At 38.8% G+C, this 18,854-nt stretch overlaps 1 protein-coding gene across 5 annotated transcripts; it reads left to right on the top strand.

The window, feature by feature from the left end:
• Positions 1–753: 753 nt before the first annotated feature.
• On the top strand, positions 754–18,571 carry LOC127063827 (GTPase-activating Rap/Ran-GAP domain-like protein 3). 5 transcript variants are annotated; one of them, XM_050994066.1, is made up of 19 exons: positions 754–907; positions 1,357–1,628; positions 2,191–3,206; positions 10,401–10,467; positions 11,249–11,332; positions 11,500–11,581; positions 12,103–12,221; positions 12,443–12,507; positions 12,609–12,675; positions 13,329–13,431; positions 13,559–13,657; positions 13,824–14,036; positions 14,160–14,461; positions 14,597–14,882; positions 14,969–15,444; positions 15,913–16,246; positions 16,393–16,479; positions 16,562–16,834; positions 16,923–18,571. In XM_050994066.1, exons 3-19 carry the CDS (start codon positions 3,001–3,003, stop codon positions 17,177–17,179), a joined length of 3,120 nt encoding a protein of 1,039 aa, XP_050850023.1. In that variant the 5' UTR covers positions 754–907; positions 1,357–1,628; positions 2,191–3,000; the 3' UTR covers positions 17,180–18,571. The 5 variants fall into 5 exon arrangements, with proteins under 5 accessions (XP_050850023.1, XP_050850022.1, XP_050850024.1 ...); XM_050994065.1 differs by having other exon boundaries at positions 1,357–3,206; XM_050994067.1 differs by having other exon boundaries at positions 1,357–3,206; positions 14,160–14,431.
• The last annotated feature ends 283 nt before the right edge of the window (positions 18,572–18,854 follow it).

Genomic DNA, 18,854 nt, shown 5'->3' on the forward strand with positions numbered 1-18,854 from the left:
TACTGAAACTAAATAATCAATTCCGAAGGATCAACCTCGATTTAATTTGTAAGGTACTTATCTGTAAATAGAACACACGTCCTATTTACAGCACACACGTTACATACACACGCGTGCGCGTGCATTATATATAACACACACGTTACATATACAAACATACACGTTACACACGCACATATTTGTAAAGTATAATACTTAACGTTCAGTAATACCAATTTATTGAGAAGGCAAAATGTTTATTATATTATTGAACATTCTATTTCAATTATGAGTTTGTTGTTTTGAACGAGGCGTTGCAGTTTTCGTAGTATGAATATTAAGAAGCCGGAAGAATCGTTCGTTCGCTGTATACGAGTCCCAAGAGAAAGAAGGAAGGAGGGAGAGAGAAACAAACAGACAGAAAGGGAATGAGAAAGCAAGAAGAAAAAGGAAGAGATTTTGCGTCCGTTAACGCGCAAAGAGTTAATTTAATTAAGAAAGGATGCTTTTCCGTAGGAAAACGTTAAAGAAAAAGTAAGTTTAACATCGTTCCTTAAGACTCCGTTCTAATTGGTTCACCTAAACTTCACATCGATCTTTATGCACAGAGAAAGAGAGAGAAAGAGAGAGAAAGAGAGGGTGGTACAAAAAAAACACGATAACCCGATGAAATGTATGTCCTTGTTTTTCGAAAAATAAGTCGCTTCTCTCGCGAAAGTACGTTTCGTTCGAGCACGCTCAACGTCGAATCGACGCATGCGTTTTTCCAACAGCGCTTTTACCCTTCGAGGAATTATCTTGGCCGTGAATCGGCCAGTCTTCGACGAACATCCTGAGTTCGACCGTGACATCGACAGAGATATAAATTCTCTCGCGAGTGATCCTCGTGATCGGGCTTGTGATCGGACAACGATCAGCAGTGTTAAAGGTACATATATTTGAACAAAATTTTGTTCAGTGTGCAAAGATATTTATAGGATGTTTGAGAAGATTAAGTAAATTCGAAATAGATAAATAAATGAAAACAAAAAAAAACAAAGTAGGAAAAAAGAAAAAGAAAAAGTCATTGATAGTTGCGTGAGCTTGCGTGTGTGTATGTGTGTGTTGGTGTGTAAAATATATTTTATTAACGCATATTGGTCTACAAATAGTTTTTTTTTACAATTCTCTTTTTTTAATTCTTCTACCATTAATTGGATCTCTCTTATTTTAAGTTCTTCTATCGTTCTTCTATTTTATTTATTTTCCCTTTCTTTCTTTCGCATTTTCATGATATTACCTCCATCCTTTCCCTTAACTAATAAAGCTCATACTGTCTATCTATTGTTCGATTACACAGCATTGCTTTCTTCTTTTTCTTATTCTTCTCCTTCGCAGCATCAACCAGACGTTAACGCAGCAAACCTATCGAGACATCTATCGAACGAAATTCTTCAACGGAAAAGCTCCCGAAGGTTATCCCTTAACGACTGAGGATCGACGTAGGGAATTGGAAAGGAATTAGGAGAAGCGCGTGACCGAGTTTTCAGGAACGAGCGCAAAATTCCTTAGGAAGTTCCGAGATCGGATACGTGTTCGTCTCGTGTCTCACGTCGAAAATTAAAGGAAACGGAGGCACGATCGTATACGTTCTTTAAAAACGTGATATGGTATAAAAAGATTATTTCTCTCTCTTTCTCTTTCTCTCTCTCTCTCTTTTTTTATTAAAATTCAAAATGCTACGATATCGTAAATATAGCTGGTAACGAAAGTTCTAAGAAAATCGAAATGTTAATTCGCAAAAATCACATTTCATGATAAAAAAATGTTTTAAACGATTAAAAAATTAAAATCATTCTTGAAAAAATTGCAATTGTAATGAGAAAAATTTCTCGATCTTTTTCTTTTTCTTTTTTTTTTTTGTTTGGACACTAAAACGTTCCAAGCAAAATTAGCACGAATCGGGAATAATTTCAAGGACGGTTCGGTACCGTTCGGCAGACCTCGAATCACGAGGTTCGAAGAGGACGACCGAGAAAATTCCGTTCGCGTTTGAGCTCCATAAAAAGATTTTTGTTTAATCGAGCGACGAAGCGAGTGGAGCGTGCGTGCGTTTCCTTGGCTCAATAATCGAGATGGATAGAGGAGAGGAAAGATGGATGGATGGATGGATAGATGGATAAAGAAGGCACATATGATACGAATTTTCTCAAATTTTTACTTTCGTTTAAGGATTTATGAGAAAATGATATTGGTGTGTAAAAACAAAAATGTGATAGGATATTCAACAATATGATCGAAGGATCTAGGAAGTAACACGTGCTAGAAAAAGATAACTCGGTGTAACCTGTGAGGAGATAAAGAAAAAGAGAGAGGGAGAAAGAAAGAAAGAAAGAAAGAGAGGGAGGAAGGGAGAGATAAAAAAGAGAAAGAGATAGACAAATAGAGTATAGAAGGGATGATGAGAGTGGTGGGAAAAGGGGAGAGTGGGGATCGGAAGGAAGGATGCTCGGAGCCAGTTATGGTGGCGAACGAAGCCGAATGGTGGTGGTGGGGTCGAAAGGTGGCGCAGTCATTTATGGTCGCACCGTGTAAGCTCGCACACCTGCGATCAGATGTCGGAAGGAGTAACGAAAGAACGTCGACATCGTGCTGCCGCTGAACACGTTTGGATTTAAACAAGATTCAAAACGAAGATAAGAATCTTCGGACGTTCACCATTAAAGAAGATGAAGGAAATAAAAGATATTGTGCAATTAATGAAATATTAATTACTCGATGATAAATACATTAGAAGATGTTTTTTTATCTTGGAGAAGAATAGAATATACGATGAAAAAAGATCAGAGATGTACGAGGACAAGGATGTAGGATTTGGATAAAACAAAAAAGAGAATAAAATAAAATAGAATAGAATAGAATAAAAGAAAATAGAATAAAATAAAATAAAATAAAATAAAAATCGAGTGAAATTGAAGATTTACAAGGGTTCATTATTTATGTTGTTGTTAAAAATATGTCGTGAAGAAAGGAATATACAAGATGAGTTCTTTGAGAAGAACGACAAATCAGTCGACCAGAGAGGGAGCTACCTCGAGACGGCACGCTATATCGGGGGTTAGCACCAAGAGCGTGAGGAATCTTCTTCACAGTGGTACCGCACCTGGCTCGCCTCTTCGTTTGAGATCCAAGTATGAGCTTAGGAGCATCAGCTTCGAGGGTAGCAAAGTCTTACCATGGACCACCAGGTTGGTTGATAACGTCACTTTGTTATTACATGTAATATTTTTAACACACTTTGTTGTATTCCTTCATTCATCGCATGATCATCACACAATTATTTCGTCGTATATAACGTTTCATGTTAAAAAAAAAAAAAAAGGAAGAAAAAGAATAAAAGAAAATTTTCTCGTCAGCTCGATCTGATACGAACAAATCTTCTTTTTCTTATCTCAATCTTTATATTTATCGACAAAATTAATGAGATAAAAAATAAGTTTAAATCGTAAGATCAAAAGTATATATATGTATATAAAAAATATTGTAATTCTTATGCATAGACTCGATAAAAAAGTATCATAAGGTTTGGTTACGATACGTAATACGTAAGAATCGAGTCTTCTCAAATCTATGAACGGAAAGTCTATAAGGACAAACGTACGTGCGTACATATGTATGTATGCATTTATTTGTTGTGTGTGCGTGTATATGTATGTACGTACGGACATACGTACGTACGTACGTATGTATGTATGTATGTATGTATGTATGTATGTACATAAGTCATAAGCCGATCGACCGAGTGAAAACGTCGAGTCGTCGCGTCTCTCGTAATTGGCTTAACGAATCGCTGTTAGAACCGACGCGCGTTAATTAGTTTAAAACACGAGCGCTGATTCGAGATACACGAGAGTCGTGTCACATACGTGTGGCAACCCTATCGGTACAGGATAAAAAAAGAAAAGAATAGAAAAGAAAAGAAAAGAAAAGAAAGATAAAGGTAAAAGAACAGTCCTTTTAAAACGAACTGCTCGATCATATCGCTGTTTTTCTTTTGCATTCACAAACCAGTGACAAAGAAGGAAAGAATAAACTCGTGGATAACCAAACACGTGTGTACGTACGTGCATGTACGTTCTGTTGCATTACCTCTGTGTCTGTGTACGTGTATATGTATGTGTGTGTGTGTGTGCGTGTATGCATATGTGTATGCGTATGTGCGCGCTTTTGCGTAAAGGGTACACGCACGAACGTCATCAAGCTGACTAGCATGTCAGGTTCGTCTGCCTTTTACTCCTCCCACGGACATTGCCTTTATTGTTTATACCGACGTTATTTATTGCACCTTACCTATGTTGATAAAAAGGGGAACGATGTGACTCTTTATTAAAAGGAAACTTGAAATCGGTGCGATTTATTCCGATGTTCTAAAGAAAAGACAGATGGAGAGATCATTAACGTGGAAAGTATTATCAGCTATATATATATAAATATGATGTTTTATAAATATACATATATATGTTTATATATACATTTAAAGGTAATTTTATAATATATATATATATATATATATATATATATATATATATATTTGATCGATTTAAGCGTGATGTGATATATATTTAATCGTCTATATAATTTTTCTTTTTTTTTTCCCTCTTTTTTCGTAATCCTGTACGAACATTTATCTTCGTTTTGACAAAACTTTCGAATCATATTTTGTAGCATTTCGAGCAGAAGCATAACATAGATATTTTCGGTCTATCGAATACCGTTTACAGGACAAACAGACACTTGTCAGATAAAACGAGTACGTGGCCCGTAACGATCTAGGTAATACCAACTATCTACTCTCTCTCTCCATCTCTCTCTCTCTCTCTCTCTATATATATATATATATATATATATATATATATATATATATATATCTATACGATAAAGTAGCATGTATCGGAGGATTTATCCCACGGGATACAGGCTATTATTATGATGAGATGTATCTATATCAAGGGAGTAGGCGAATTTGCAAATATAGTAAGTGCAGATGAGATCGTGGGATGGGATCGGATTCTATTCGATCCGATCCGATCCGATCCGATTTTATCGATGGAAGGACGAAGGAAATTAAGTTGTCGGTACATTTCCTTTTCAAACTAAAATAAAAAGCTTCCAATTGCAACTTCTGAGTCCAAGAACGTTCGCTATCATTAACGTACGGCGCTAGCTCTTATCGTTCCCTCGATGATTCATAGATCATTCTATTTTCGACGATGATCGTCGCAAACGATAAACGTACGATAACTGCTTTTTTTCTTCTTCCTCTTCTTCCTCTTCTTTTTTTTTTCGTTCCATCCATTCTACATACGAAGAATCTTGTAAGCAAATCTTTTAGAATAATAGTTGGCAAAATATTCGATTTGTTTAGAATTTTATCAGAGAAGAAGAGATAAACCACGTGTAAAGGTTGCGCGAATAAATGCGTTTCAACGAGTGTAATCAAATTAATCTAGGGAGAGAGAAAAAACGATACACCCTCGGTGTACAGTAGTATCATGAACCACCCCATTATCGGACGTGCGACCATGGCAATTCTCGAGGATAGAAACGGAGAGAAAGAGAGAGAGAGAGAGAGAGAGAAAGAGTGGGGGGATCGACAACAGCTTCGCTTACGATGGCAAGTGGCCCCCGAGCGCGCACGATATCGGATTTTAGTGCTTCGCTCTTTATAATTAACCTTTTTGCTATCGGACTGGCTCGAGTCTCGGCTGACGCTCTTTTGTGCTCCGTGGATCGATCTCGATCACGCTCGACCGAGTGGAAGTCGACCGCGGCATCTCGAATACACATACTCTCTCTCTCTCTCTCTCTCTCTCTCTCTCTCTCTCTCTCTCTCCTTCTCTTAGTGTGAGATCACGTTAAAGGGAGAAGAAGGGAAGAATTAGAAAGAGAGTCAGAAGAGAGGGCGAGGGTATTGCTCAGCTACCGAGAAAGAGAGAGATAAAGAGAGAGAGAGAGAGAAAAGTGTTGGCAAACAGGGTTACCTTGTGTTATGGCCATGAAAGAAAAAAATAGTGAGATAGAGATAGATAAATCGAGAAAAATAGAAAAAGAGAGAAAGAGAAATAGAGAGAGAGAGAACTCGAGCGTTTCCGATGACTTTATCACGCGAGTAGAATATTGTGAATTGCGTCATCGCGATAGCCCGCATTCGAAAGCACCTACCCCTCTTTCTCTGTATACATATATAGGTATATTGATTTTGTCGTTGTTCATAACACGTTACCTGTAGCCCTATAGAGCTAGCTGTTTGCTAGCTAGCCGCGGGGCCCTCCTGAAAACTCAACCAAAATCCATCATCGGCCCAGATCGTCGGATCTACCGCCAACATCATCAGCTCTTCCGATGATACCCTCCGGTGACGCTTCTCCATTTTCCTACTTCCTTGCCAAACGCGATTGCAGAAGAGACTAGATCATTTTTTGACATCTTCTTTGACTGTACTCATTTCTTATTTTTATATGTGTGTGTGTGTGTGTGTGTCCTTATAACTACAGGAATCGTACGATCATGTAAAAATTATTGCATCATTAGTTATATCATCCTTGTTAGTACGACAAAGATAAAAGTTTTCATTCGAGTGATAAGGTCGATAGAAAGTTTATTATTGTATTCGCGGCTTTGGCGAACCATTGACGTCAAACTCCACGGCTGCTTTTATTCGATTATGCGAATAATGGATAGACATACTCCGCCCGACATCAAATTGATTCCGAGAAGTTTTGCCGTTAAGTTAATCAGTGCTTAAGAGTAAAAGATATCAAAGGGAAACATCGTCATTTTATTAAAAGATAACGATTTCCCGGTGTCCGGTGTACATATATGTATATGTATAAACGTAATATATATATTTATGCAAACGACGTAATGCTTCAATATTTCAAACAAGGCCTTTATCGCGGTCACGTGTACGAACTATTACTATACGATATTTATACGTTGAAAAAGCAAAATCCTATCGAACATTAATTAAAATAACTGGACTTTCGATAATCGATTAATTCAAACTTGTGATCTATAGGAGAAAAATTTTTGAAAACAATTCGTAAATCGGTAAGATAGCTCCCTGTAGGTTGCCGATAAAGGCGATAACTCAATCCTTAAGCTTATCGATGTTATAAAGCGTGCCAAATCGATTCGAATTTAGCTTTCGTTAATCAAATTTTATGATCATTACTGACGAGAACAACAACATCGTACAAAAAAAGCAACTTTTTCATTGTGCCATGCGAATTCTGCATTCGTCGGCTGAGTTGGTAGGAGGCTTATCGAGAGTCGATAAACGCTGCCACGTTGGCGGGATCGATTAAAAATGCGGAAATGTCGGTACGTCCTTGCTATATGTAATAAATCTAAAAGTAATAAACTTACATAAATATGTTCGATTTAATAGCTCGATAATCACTCGACACACATGTGCGCGCATACATATGCATGAACAAATACATATACGTATACGTATATATATATATATATATTATTGAATAATTTTATATATGTATATATAAAAACTAAAAAAGAAGATACTTGTTAAAAACGAAACACGTAAATCATAGAGTACTTTTTCAAGAATCATCCTATCGAAAAAGGTCGAGAGTCTCATTGAGAGTTACGTTCAATCAAACTAACGAATTAATTAATAATTTTCAAGGAATTCGTAAGATCGAACAGAGTTTACAATAAAGTATAAGTTTAAAAGAAAGTTTTTTAAAACTGTTATCTTCTTTTTACGATCCATTAGAAAAAAGAAATATATATATGTATAAAATAAATGGACACTTACAGAAATAGAAGGGAGAGATGAGAGAGAAAGAGAGAGAGAGAGAGAGAGAGAGAAATAGAGAGATAGAGAGAGAGAGAGAGAGAGAGAGAGAGAGAAAGGTGTCTGATCTCCGCAGCGAGGGTCCTCGGCGCCAACGAAAATGCGGGTCACCGTCCGCCGGTGTGCAAAGCTCGACGCCTGCGTGTCGCGTGCGGAGGGCGCGTCGATATGCTTTTTGGGAGTGATCCTGTAGGAAGAAGGTAAAAAGTCAAAGAAGGACAAGAGAAAGGACTAGGATCGAAAAGGAATTGGAATGAAATTTATTAGTCTTTGGTAGAACCCCGTCGTGGCGGATAAGTGGGCTAGTCGGTCGCGGGGAAAACGCGAGTGACGAGTGTCGAACGCGGGACTTTTCGTGTTCGGGGGTGGGAAGGTGAGAGAGATAGAGATAAAGAGAGAGAGAGAGAGAGAGAAAATAGGAAAGGAGAGAGGAGTTGCTCGACGATACGGCGCCAGTCGACGAGTCGCCGTCGTGTAACAGCGAACGGATCTTTGTCCTCTCGCGAGTAAACCTCTGCGTATGTGTAAAACACGCTAAACTTTATCAAGAAAACAGAAAATATATACATATATATGTATATGTATTTATAGATATAAAAAGAAAAATAGAGAGAGAGAGAGAGAGACGAGTGTATCATGCATTTATACTCTCGACGTTGTTAGTGCACAGCGAGGGGTTGAAAGTCGTGCCCGTCGAGAGGAAAGGTCGCTCGACGAGACTCCACGAAAGGGGTTGACAGTCGTGTGAGAGACGAGTGAAAGCTTACTTGCTACTGCATGGAAAGAGAGAAAGAGAGAAAGAGAAAGGGGTTGAAAGTCCTGTAGAGTTTAAGGAAAGAATGTGAAAGGTCATTACTATAGTTTTCTTCGGGTAAGTCATCTATTTTTTGTATTCTGTTTTCTTTTTCTTTTTCTTTCTTATTTTTTGACTTTGTTGATAATAAACATGAGACACTGGAGTGTTTACCCTACGTAATTATCGTTTAACGATAATCGTTTTTGTGGACTCAAGATCGTTAAGGAAAATCGAACGCGGCAGATAGTTCGTTGATCTTGAATCTTTTTTTTCTCTACCTCTCTCTCTCTCTCTCTTTCTCTCTGGCGGTGATTATTATTTCAACTCCTGCCGAGACAGATAGGATAAAGCGTGATATTGAAAGGAGCGCCTAGCACTGCTCCCAGGATTAATGAGAGAAAAGAGAAGGGTTGCGTCTCTCACCGGCACTCGCATACTCAGACGAGCCTCTTTCGAGTCGTCTCGATTGCTTTGATGTTGAGAGGAGACGAGGGGTCAACAGAAGACTCCTTTTAAATCCTACGATCGCCAAAGATAGAAATGAAAAGTCAATCCACGTTAATTTATCCTCCTCGTCACCGACCCAAAGTTCGTCCCGTTTGGATTCTCGTTTAAATTCCATTGGTATATATCAGACGGAAACGTTTCCGAAGGTCCAGAACCGTTTTGAAATTTTATTTTACAAACTATAAGTTTCGAAAGAACGTAAAAGAGAAAAAAGAGAAGACAAGGAATCCGACGATGGATAGCAAGAGCGACGAGGAGTCGGCACCAACTTCGGCCGAATTGGATGCTATGAAACGTAGAAACAGATCCAGATCGGTCTGCGTACCTTTATTATCATCGTCCCAACTAAGACATCTTCATCGGAGAGCCAGTCATCACGCGTACGTTATTTCACGTATTTCAGCAAGATACGCTTATAAATTTTATACATGTAACGTGAGTAATCGTACGAGTTTAATATGGACCGATCGTTTTCTCTATGTGCGTACTTATTTCTATACATCAGATCGGTGGAAAAATAATCGCGTTGTTTACGTATCGAGTAAAGCGATAAAAACCAAGATTATTTTTGAACCGATTTAATACGTAGTTATTATGTATCAATTGTAACGTGGCTTCAAAAGAAAAATATAGGATTAGGTAATTTTATCTAATACCTAGGATGCGACATCGAAGAATAGTACGAAGGAAATATCGTTTCGGATCGTCGATCGATTAATTGAAAATAATCGTGAAACTTACGTTTTAATATTTTCCCATCTATCTAAAGGGTAGTTTCAGAAGGAAGTCGGAAGTTTGTCAATATCCTTTTGCAAAAGCGATAAAATCAATCGAAGCTCGATCTTCCGGCTGTTTGTGTTGTATCTACTAGGTACTTTGTATTCGGCTAGGTAGGTACATATCGGGTACCTTTGCATTCGAGCGAGTCGACCTCGACGCGCCTTCTCATTAACCTACATATTCACGCCGCGAAAAACGACGAATATAAGATAGTGGGTGTTTTATCTCGGAGCTTATCGTTGAGAAGCAGGAAAAGGAGGCAAGGGTTCGGAAGATCGGTTGCACGAGAAATAAGAACGTAAGAGTTAAAGATAGTTCCCCGAATATTCTCTTTCTCCTTCATTTTCTTGGTGCTTGATCATTTAACGCGTCATTGAATCGGAAAAATTATTCTCGAGACCCTTCCAAGTATCCTATTCCGCTCTCTTTCTATCCATATCTTTTGTCGCACGTAGACAATGAAACGGTACCGTGTTTTAGATCCACGACGGATGCGATATCGAGGAGAGGTGTCCTATCGAGGCGATGCTATGGAAGTGTCGAGATGGTAAGAGAAGGCTTTACGAGTACGTTTATGTGTACAAGTAGATGTAAATGTATATCTATCTAGTTGTGCGTATGCGTGTGCGTCTTTGTGCATGTGCATATAGAAAGACGTTCGGTCGTGTTCCTATTGCAAATAGGTCAAATCGTCGTGTTCCACTTTGGAGAACGACCACTTTCGTATACGAGAGTGATACTCGACGATAAAAGGCAAATCTTATGTGCGATAGAATCGTATAGACGAAGACGATGTTAGATCTTCCTGTTTGTCGCGGTTCCATCGAATGGAAACTTTTTATCCTTCGTAAACGTCGAAGAAGAATTCTAGATGAGAAACGTCGTAACGTGATTTTTCCTACTAACACCTTTTATTTGTATTATTTTCTTTTTATCTACCTTCCGTTTCCGCCACGGAATATTACCACGCGTATTTCTTTTCCCTACTCGTTCGTCCTTAATCTTTTTCTTTTCTTTTTTCTTTCTTTCTTCCTTTTTTTATCGAGCATCGTCCCCGTTACGCGACAACGTTCCCTCGTATCGGCAGGTGAAAGCATCATTTCCGGTGTAACAATCGAGTTAACAGAGCTCGAACAATCGTAGTTTTGCTTCGTGTTTCGTCGATCGAAATTTTCAACGATCGATCGATCGACGTCACTCGAATCGTTTCTATGTGTTTGTCAAACTGGAACAACGATTTCTTTTTTCCTCTCTTTCTTTCTTTTTTTGTCGATTACTCGAGTAATAGAGACGAGCCATCCAGTAGGAACATGTCTCATTTTTTTCAGTTGCCACAAATCGAGCAGGACGGCTCCGACAATGGGAGAAGATTTCGAGTGGAGAACGGAGATTCTCCGGGCGAAAAAGAGGAAGTAAGAGCGATCGATTTTTCTTCTCCTTCTCACTCTCTATCTATCTATCTATCTATCTATTTCTCTATCTTTTTCATTTTGTCATCGTATTTTTCACTTTTCACTTCAAGAGAAAATAATACATATCGCTCATATTTATGATCCCATCGTCCTTCTCTGTTGTACAGATGTTCGGATCTCCGAATATACCGATATTGGAAAATCCCGAGTACCAAACGCGCTGGTACTTTAAATACTTTCTAGGAAAGCGTGAGTACGATATCTCGTTCGTTCGTTCGTTCGTTCGTTCTTTTTCAGCCTTTTTTTTATCTCACCAACCACAGATAATGCTCGAAACCACGCGCTCGTGTTCATCCTCGTGAAAGCTCAGACACGCCGCTCCTATCGTACGCGCCAAAGTTTATACGCTTAACGGGTATAAATATTGGTCGAGAGTGAGATAAAAGCGGACCGAGCTTGTGCCAATAGCGTCGATACGCTCGTTAATGGAGAACCGCGATTACGAGCTGTGGATCGATAATTAAGATGAATGTTGTTCTATCGTAAAAAACAAAAAAAAAGAAATGCTATCGAGTAAATGTAACATTTTTACGAACTTACTCGTTATGGGTTTGATACGGATAAAAAAAAAATAAAAAAAAGAAAGAACAAGAGAATAAAGATCAAACGGCAACTTTGTCAAAAAAGCGAGCAAAAACGTTGTCGCTTTCGTTTTTATTTTGTTTTTGTTTACATCATAATACTCCCGAATCGTAATTATCTTGTTATAGTGCATCAAAATTACGTGGCCTCGGATCATGAAAGGAATCCACTCTTTCTCTCGGTGGTGATGAGCGAGGGTGGCGATCAATGCGTATCGCATTACAGGGTTATTTTATGGAGACGAACGGTGAGTAAAATAAAATAAACATTCTCGATCGTATTACGCAAATAAGGGTGTAATTAACATCGTGTAAATATTTTTTTATCTTTAACTTTCTTTTTTCTTGTTTATTCTTTTCTTTTTTCTTCACTTTTTGCTTTCCTCGTAATTACACACCTTATATCCGTGAATCGATGCAAGTAAGCATAAGAAAAAAAGAAAAAATATAAGCATTCGTTTTAACCCAGGGAGCTCAAAAGATATCTCTGCCATTTTCGGCAAACAAGACGATGACTATCAGGCAAATCCTGAGGTAAATATTTTCTTCTTAATCGGGAAAAAGCGAGAAAAACAATTACCACGATATTAGTTATCGTTCCGGTACAACTTGACACTCGATTTGCATTTTCTCAGCAACTTCTTCGGCCTGGAAAAACTCGACAAGGCACCACGCGAAGTTTTGTCTCCTGAGATACAAAAGGTGCGTGTACGTCTTAGAACTTTAACTACTCGAATAAGTTTCTTTGGTTTTAAGCACGACCCAAGAGAGTTTCCAGTACTTTCGATATTGAAAAAGTTAATAAACAAATATCATTGAAATTTATATAAAAATATCAGAAGACTTTGGTTTGGAATCTTCGCGTGTCACAAACCAATTGAAACGTTATTATTTTTGTGAATAATCGATATCGTTCCGGAAAATATGGCAACACAACGTACTTCGTCCATATTTATAATCTCGAGCATCGTTTTTCATTTTCCTTGTTTTCCAAAGGTCAACTTTAACGTGTCTATCTTTATTACACGCGATCTCTATGATACGTTGACGATATGAAAAAATGAATTATACATATACGTATGTTCGTGTTGCATACCAAAGGGGCTGCAAAAAGTTTCTAACTGATAGATGGCACTCACAATAACTTTAATTATTGACAAGGTATAAAGTGATGCATACTTTCAGGCGTAATACTCGCGCAATTGCAGAAAAATTGATAAATGTTGTGATTATATTCCCTTAACGGCATTGAATGAAACGTTATTAAACGAAGCGATATGTTTCAAGCAAAAATATATCAAAATCTTTTTCCTTATATTTAACGATAAAACTCTTCGAAAAAATGATTTATTTAGGACTTACTATTACTGGAAGAACAAGAAGGATCCGTCAACTTCAAGTTCGGTGTTATATACGCGAAGGAGGGTCAGACAACCGACGACGAGATGTTATCGAACGGTAAGATGAAGAAAAATTAAGAGCCGTCGCTCGGCGACGGTATATTTTTGTTTAAGTAGAAAGAAACGGAAACGATGATCAAAGGAGGGCATGTTCGACCCGCGGGTCGTGTCTTTATTGTTCGCAGAAAGTGGCAGCCCCGGTTTCGAAAAGTTCCTCGACATTCTCGGTGAGAAGATACGACTCAGAGGTTGGGACAAGTACCGAGGCGGCCTGGATGTTAAAGGTACACTTACGATTGTGTGCCATCGCTATAGATAAGAAAGAAAGATAAAAATAGCTCGTGCTTAAAACTTAATCGTACCGATTTTATCTGAAATCGAAGGAAAAAAGAAAATACACATGCATATGTTTACTTAATATATATTAAAAGCACTTTATTGTGTGTACAGGTGACATGACCGGAAGAGAAAGCGTTTATACGATATATGCTGGTCACGAAGTGATGTACCACGTCAGCACAATGCTTCCTTACTCGAAGGATAATCCGCAGCAGCTCGAGAGAAAGAGGCATATTGGTAATGACATCGTCAACATCATTTATACAGATGATCCAGCAGCTGTGGATAGTTTCAATCCTAATTGCATAAGGAGTCAATTCACTCGTAAGCTCTCAATCCAATCGGTCCATTAAAAAAAAGAAAAAGAACAAGATTTTTTTATTATTTAAAAAGGCAAAGATTTTTTTTATTTTCCTTATTGATCTCTCATCTCTTTGTTATTCTCAGACGTGTTTGCTGTGGTATCGGCATTAGGACTCCTTAAAGGTTGGCGAGTCGCCATTTATTGCGACGAAACGGTTCCTCTTTTTGGTCCAAGTCTTCCGTGTCCACCAATATTCGACGATCCTTATCACTTGCGTGAATTCCTTCTAGTCAAACTGATCAATGGCGAAAAAGCAACCTTCAATACGCCAACCTTTTCTAGAAAAAGAGAGAGAACTCTGGATGCTCTCTTGCGTGACATGTATCAGGAACATGCGCAAGATGGCAAGAGCAACGTGAGTCTTCAGCGTGATCTTCTGTTAAATGTACATATCCGATAATTTTAGAATAAATTTTTGTACATACTTAATCTAATAATACGAAAAAGACGAATTGGAATTATTAAATGCACATTTCTTGTGATCCGCATAGATAATTGTTGATCATTTGCCGTTTCACAGAGTATGTTGAATCGTCGTGCGTTTTCTGACGTTGTGGAAGCACCTGGTCGACGACGAGAAGAAACTCGAACGGTAGAAATGGTCCGTGTTGGTCAGGCCGTTAAATTGGAAGCAATAGTTCGCGGTCTAGCACCAACTTCTCTGGCCACGGTCGGTCCATTGAAACCAAGACCTTGGGAACCGAGATGTATTTACCCAGATTTCCCGCACGTCGTAATTTGCGGTGACGTTTGGTCGGAGAATAGGATGATACTTGCAACGGAAAATGGAACCTTTCTGGTCGAAGGTACAATTGTTTTTTTATTTGATTCTATAGAAGAAAAAAAGATTTGATTCCAACGTTAGGCAAACAAAAATGATCTTTTTCCCCAGAGGGTTTCTCTCACAGAATGATTTTCGACGAGTCAGTTCAGATCAAACAACTCGACGTGGTAGAACAACACGGTATTCTTCTCTTTCGTGGAATCGATAAAGGCAAAGAAAGCGTTTACGTTTTTCGTTTACGTGAATTCGATTACGATTCGGCGTTGAGTGCAAAGACGTACAAATTCCCCGAATTCTTTAACAATCGCGACGACGAAGACGAGGGAGACGAGCACGACGAAGAAACGGAAGAGAACGGTGAGAACGAGGAAGATAACAGAGACGGCGAGATCGAGGAAGAGGATTCCGAAGCGATTTATCCAGAAAATTTCAAATTCAAATCGTCTTTACGTTCTCGAGCACGGAGACACCCCCGACCACCCGCGGTTAGAAGTCGAGCGCATATTAAGGATAGAAAATTGGCTCGTACTCGTGGTTGTCATCTCTACAGTATCACCAGGCAAGGTGGCTCGCACTTGCGAATGGTACTCTAATCTTTCGAAGAAAATCTGATATAACCACAGTGGATACGAAGACTCGTATTTATAAATATAATGTAAATAATTACAACGACACCATGCATAACACGGGTATTTCATGTTTTATCAATAACTGTTATACAAGTTACATAGGTTACACAATTTCCATGTCATTGTATTTCTTTCGAACGATGCAACCTAAGACATATTCCTGTGTCATCAAAAATAACGGAGATATTTAATGATATCAACAATTTAGGTAGGACATTTGCGTGTACTGTAGTTGAACGCAAGTCACAATTTTTGTATCGATTTATAAGAGCCCGTGTTATGCGGGATCTAATATATAGTCAACGAATTACAGTGGAATAATTCGAAAGTGATTAGAAAAAGAAGCCTTACGTAACCACTGCGAACGTTAATGTTTTTAATCAAAATTTCATTAAAATCTAATCGTAAGAAGCTTGCTCGTAGTGTGCGGCTGTTGGACGACGTTTGACGGTCCTCCAATGGAAACATAACGCAGCCTGGACAGCTTGGTGCTCTTCCGCAGACACCGACACGATCGAAGGTTTCTTGCTGCTCAAGGAATTCACGGCTAGCGAAAGCCCAATTCTTATTACGATGATAGAGAGCACGGAGATCGGGAACGAATGGATGCTGTGTTGCGGTGCACGTCATCATTACGAACTCTTCACGGCGTCCGGAAGTTCGCGAATAGTTCACGTCGAAACGAACAAACCGCACATCGTCGCAGCGATCGATCTGCGCGAGGACGAGGAACCAGAACTATTGCTCTGTTACAACAGTGAGTTCATTCGATTAGATATTCCTACGTATATTAGTATTCCTAGAATAATACGATAATAATCGATTCAATCGAATTATTAAGAAATTCGAATTAATCCAATTAAATGATTTGATTCGATCAAGTGAGTTCATCATTATCCACAGATATGTGTCACTTCCAAAAGTGCTCGGAGGAGAGTACTGCTCCCACGGACTTTGATTTCAAATGGAATTCAGTGCCAATTGCTATAGGTCAGAATTAAAATTCTCTATATAATTTTAATTACAATCGGTTTTTAACATTAACCAAACTACGTTTCTTTTTTCTCCTCAGCTTGTGCTTTTCCTTACGTGATAGCGTTTACCGCTGACACAATGGAAATTCGTTTGATAATAAATGGAAATCTTGTACATACGATCGCCATGCCGAATCTTTGTTTGATAACTTCGAAAAGAGATATATTTTTTGCTACGACCGCTCCGGAATTTCTATCCGGGAAATGCGAACGTATTCGACTTGACGCGAAACCTACCGAGAAAGAGGAACAAACAGGCAGTCCACCACCAACGACGCAATCTTCCTCCTCGTCTCGATCAAACTCGCAAAGTAAGTTATTTTACGTCATCGAAACGTTCCGTAACTCTGATTTACCAAAAGACGTTCTTTGTATTACTCTCAACTGTGTTTGTTGCAGACAATCATAGCGATTGGAAACCGATAAGGATCTACAGAATACCATTGCAAACTCTCTCGCGAAATATGACGTCGACTTGTAACCAAAGAAGATGCCCGAGTCCAGTGGAACCAGAAATCGTTTCTGCTCCGTTGACCGGCGGAGAAAATAATTTTTTGAGCGTGGAATCACCAAGAATCTTAAGCAGGTCTTGCAACAGCAGCCCGACGCCACCAAGTGCCGCTGAAGATCTGATTCCTACTGTGTGTAGAAAATAGAAAGAAAAGAAGAGAGAGAGAGAGATGGAGACAAAGAGACACGCTAACTTTCTCCTAAACTAATTCATAATTGTGTTGCCATTTTTTATTGGATTCGTACTCTAAAGTGCGGATGGATAGTAGGTACCTGACGCTCGTGCCTCCACAGGATTAAGATTTAACACAAGCAAGCGCACGATCCTGTCGTTGCTACGCTTCGCGATATAAAGGCATTTAGTACGTGTATGATCGATCGTTACACACGATCTCTACTTTCCTCCCTTTGTTTGTCGTCGGAATTTTTGGATCTATCTAAATTTATAAAAGAATTAACAAAATATTCGGCCTAGAAATTTCCATGTCAATACTCGATCGATAAATCAAGATTTCGAGTGTCATCTAGCGGTGATTCTCTCGTACTAACTTTGCGAATAATTCTCTGACGATACGATAGACGACATCGATCAACCGAGTACGAAAACGAATGAGAATTTCAAATTTGGGACGTCGATATTTTTGACGTACGATCTATCTGACGTGTACTCGATGTCTTTCTTGCCTCCTTGATACGTATTCTACATAGATAGATGCATACCTTATCTACTGTATGACAGACATGCAGGAGAAAAGGTCGGTAACATTGTGGCTCACCGTAGAGGTTAAGGGTGAACGAATGCCAAGAATCGAAGTATATAAAATATGCAAAGGAACGATTGTTTTACCGTATCTTTCGAGAGCATAATAGCTTCATTCATTAAAAATACATTTTTCATAATTCTCGACGAGAGATGATACCAAAGCACAATCTCGATCTTGATAATACGCGGATATTGTATATGAAGAATCTTTTTTCTCAATTATATCTGATTTTTTTTTTTTCTTTTTTCATTTGTAAGTATGCATGCTTCTCCTTGTGATCGCGTATGTGTTATAAAGAAAATCGCGAGCGTATTCACTTTCGTGGTCGTTTCGATCGAATCGATGACACTGTACGCAGCGAGCATGGTCGCGACAGTGGCGTAGAATTGAAAACGATTTCCGAAGTACTCCATTGTTTTTTTTCTTTCTTTTGTTCTTCCGTTGTTGAATATTGTCGAGCCGATGGCAATTTTGTTTGCGAGCCATTGTTGCAGTAGGTAGATGAACGAGACGAATACGAAGTGTACGGTCATGATTATCGATTATTCACGGTATAACCAGCTTGTTCTGGGGGCTGTGACGCATTCGCGATCGAATTTCACCGATCGTAGCACAACGCGCTACATGCGTGAAGTTCTGCAGACGATGTAATTCTGCATACTCTTCCTTCCTTCCTTCCTTCGGCGAGAGAAGACAGGCAGAATATAACGTGTGTATATACGAAAACATAAAATAAAGTGTACCTTATCGTTGCAATGTTTGCACCAAAACTTACACTGGAGTGACTTTCATTTTCTTGTTTCGTTATTCGTTCGTAGGGAACCCCAAGCCGATAAGACGTTAAAGAAAATCCTATGAATGGCAATTACTGTCAAGCAGAGTCAGAGCAAAATGCTTTGGCGACCCCGGTCAGTCTAGATCGTTGAACCGCAATAATTTACCTTTACCCGACTTCTGTTCGACACGAGTTTGTCACGATCGGTAGTAAACTCTTCCATGGAAATGAACCACGAATAAATGATATGTAATTTTTTCTCTATTTTTCTCATAGAGGATA

The sequence above is a fragment of the Vespula vulgaris genome, chromosome 5 (genome assembly GCF_905475345.1).
Source record: "Vespula vulgaris chromosome 5, iyVesVulg1.1, whole genome shotgun sequence".
Classification (NCBI taxonomy): Eukaryota; Metazoa; Arthropoda; class Insecta; order Hymenoptera; family Vespidae; genus Vespula; species Vespula vulgaris.

Excerpts from the sequence above, each read along its gene's own strand:
- LOC127063827 (XM_050994065.1), top strand. The coding sequence starts at position 3,001 with ATGAGTTCTTTGAGAAGAACGACAAATCAGTCGACCAGAGAGGGAGCT. Across the intron at positions 12,676-13,328 it reads TGTCTCCTGAGATACAAAAG|GACTTACTATTACTGGAAGA; the intron begins GTGCGTGTACGT and ends TGATTTATTTAG. Across the intron at positions 13,432-13,558 it reads CGACGAGATGTTATCGAACG|AAAGTGGCAGCCCCGGTTTC; the intron begins GTAAGATGAAGA and ends TATTGTTCGCAG.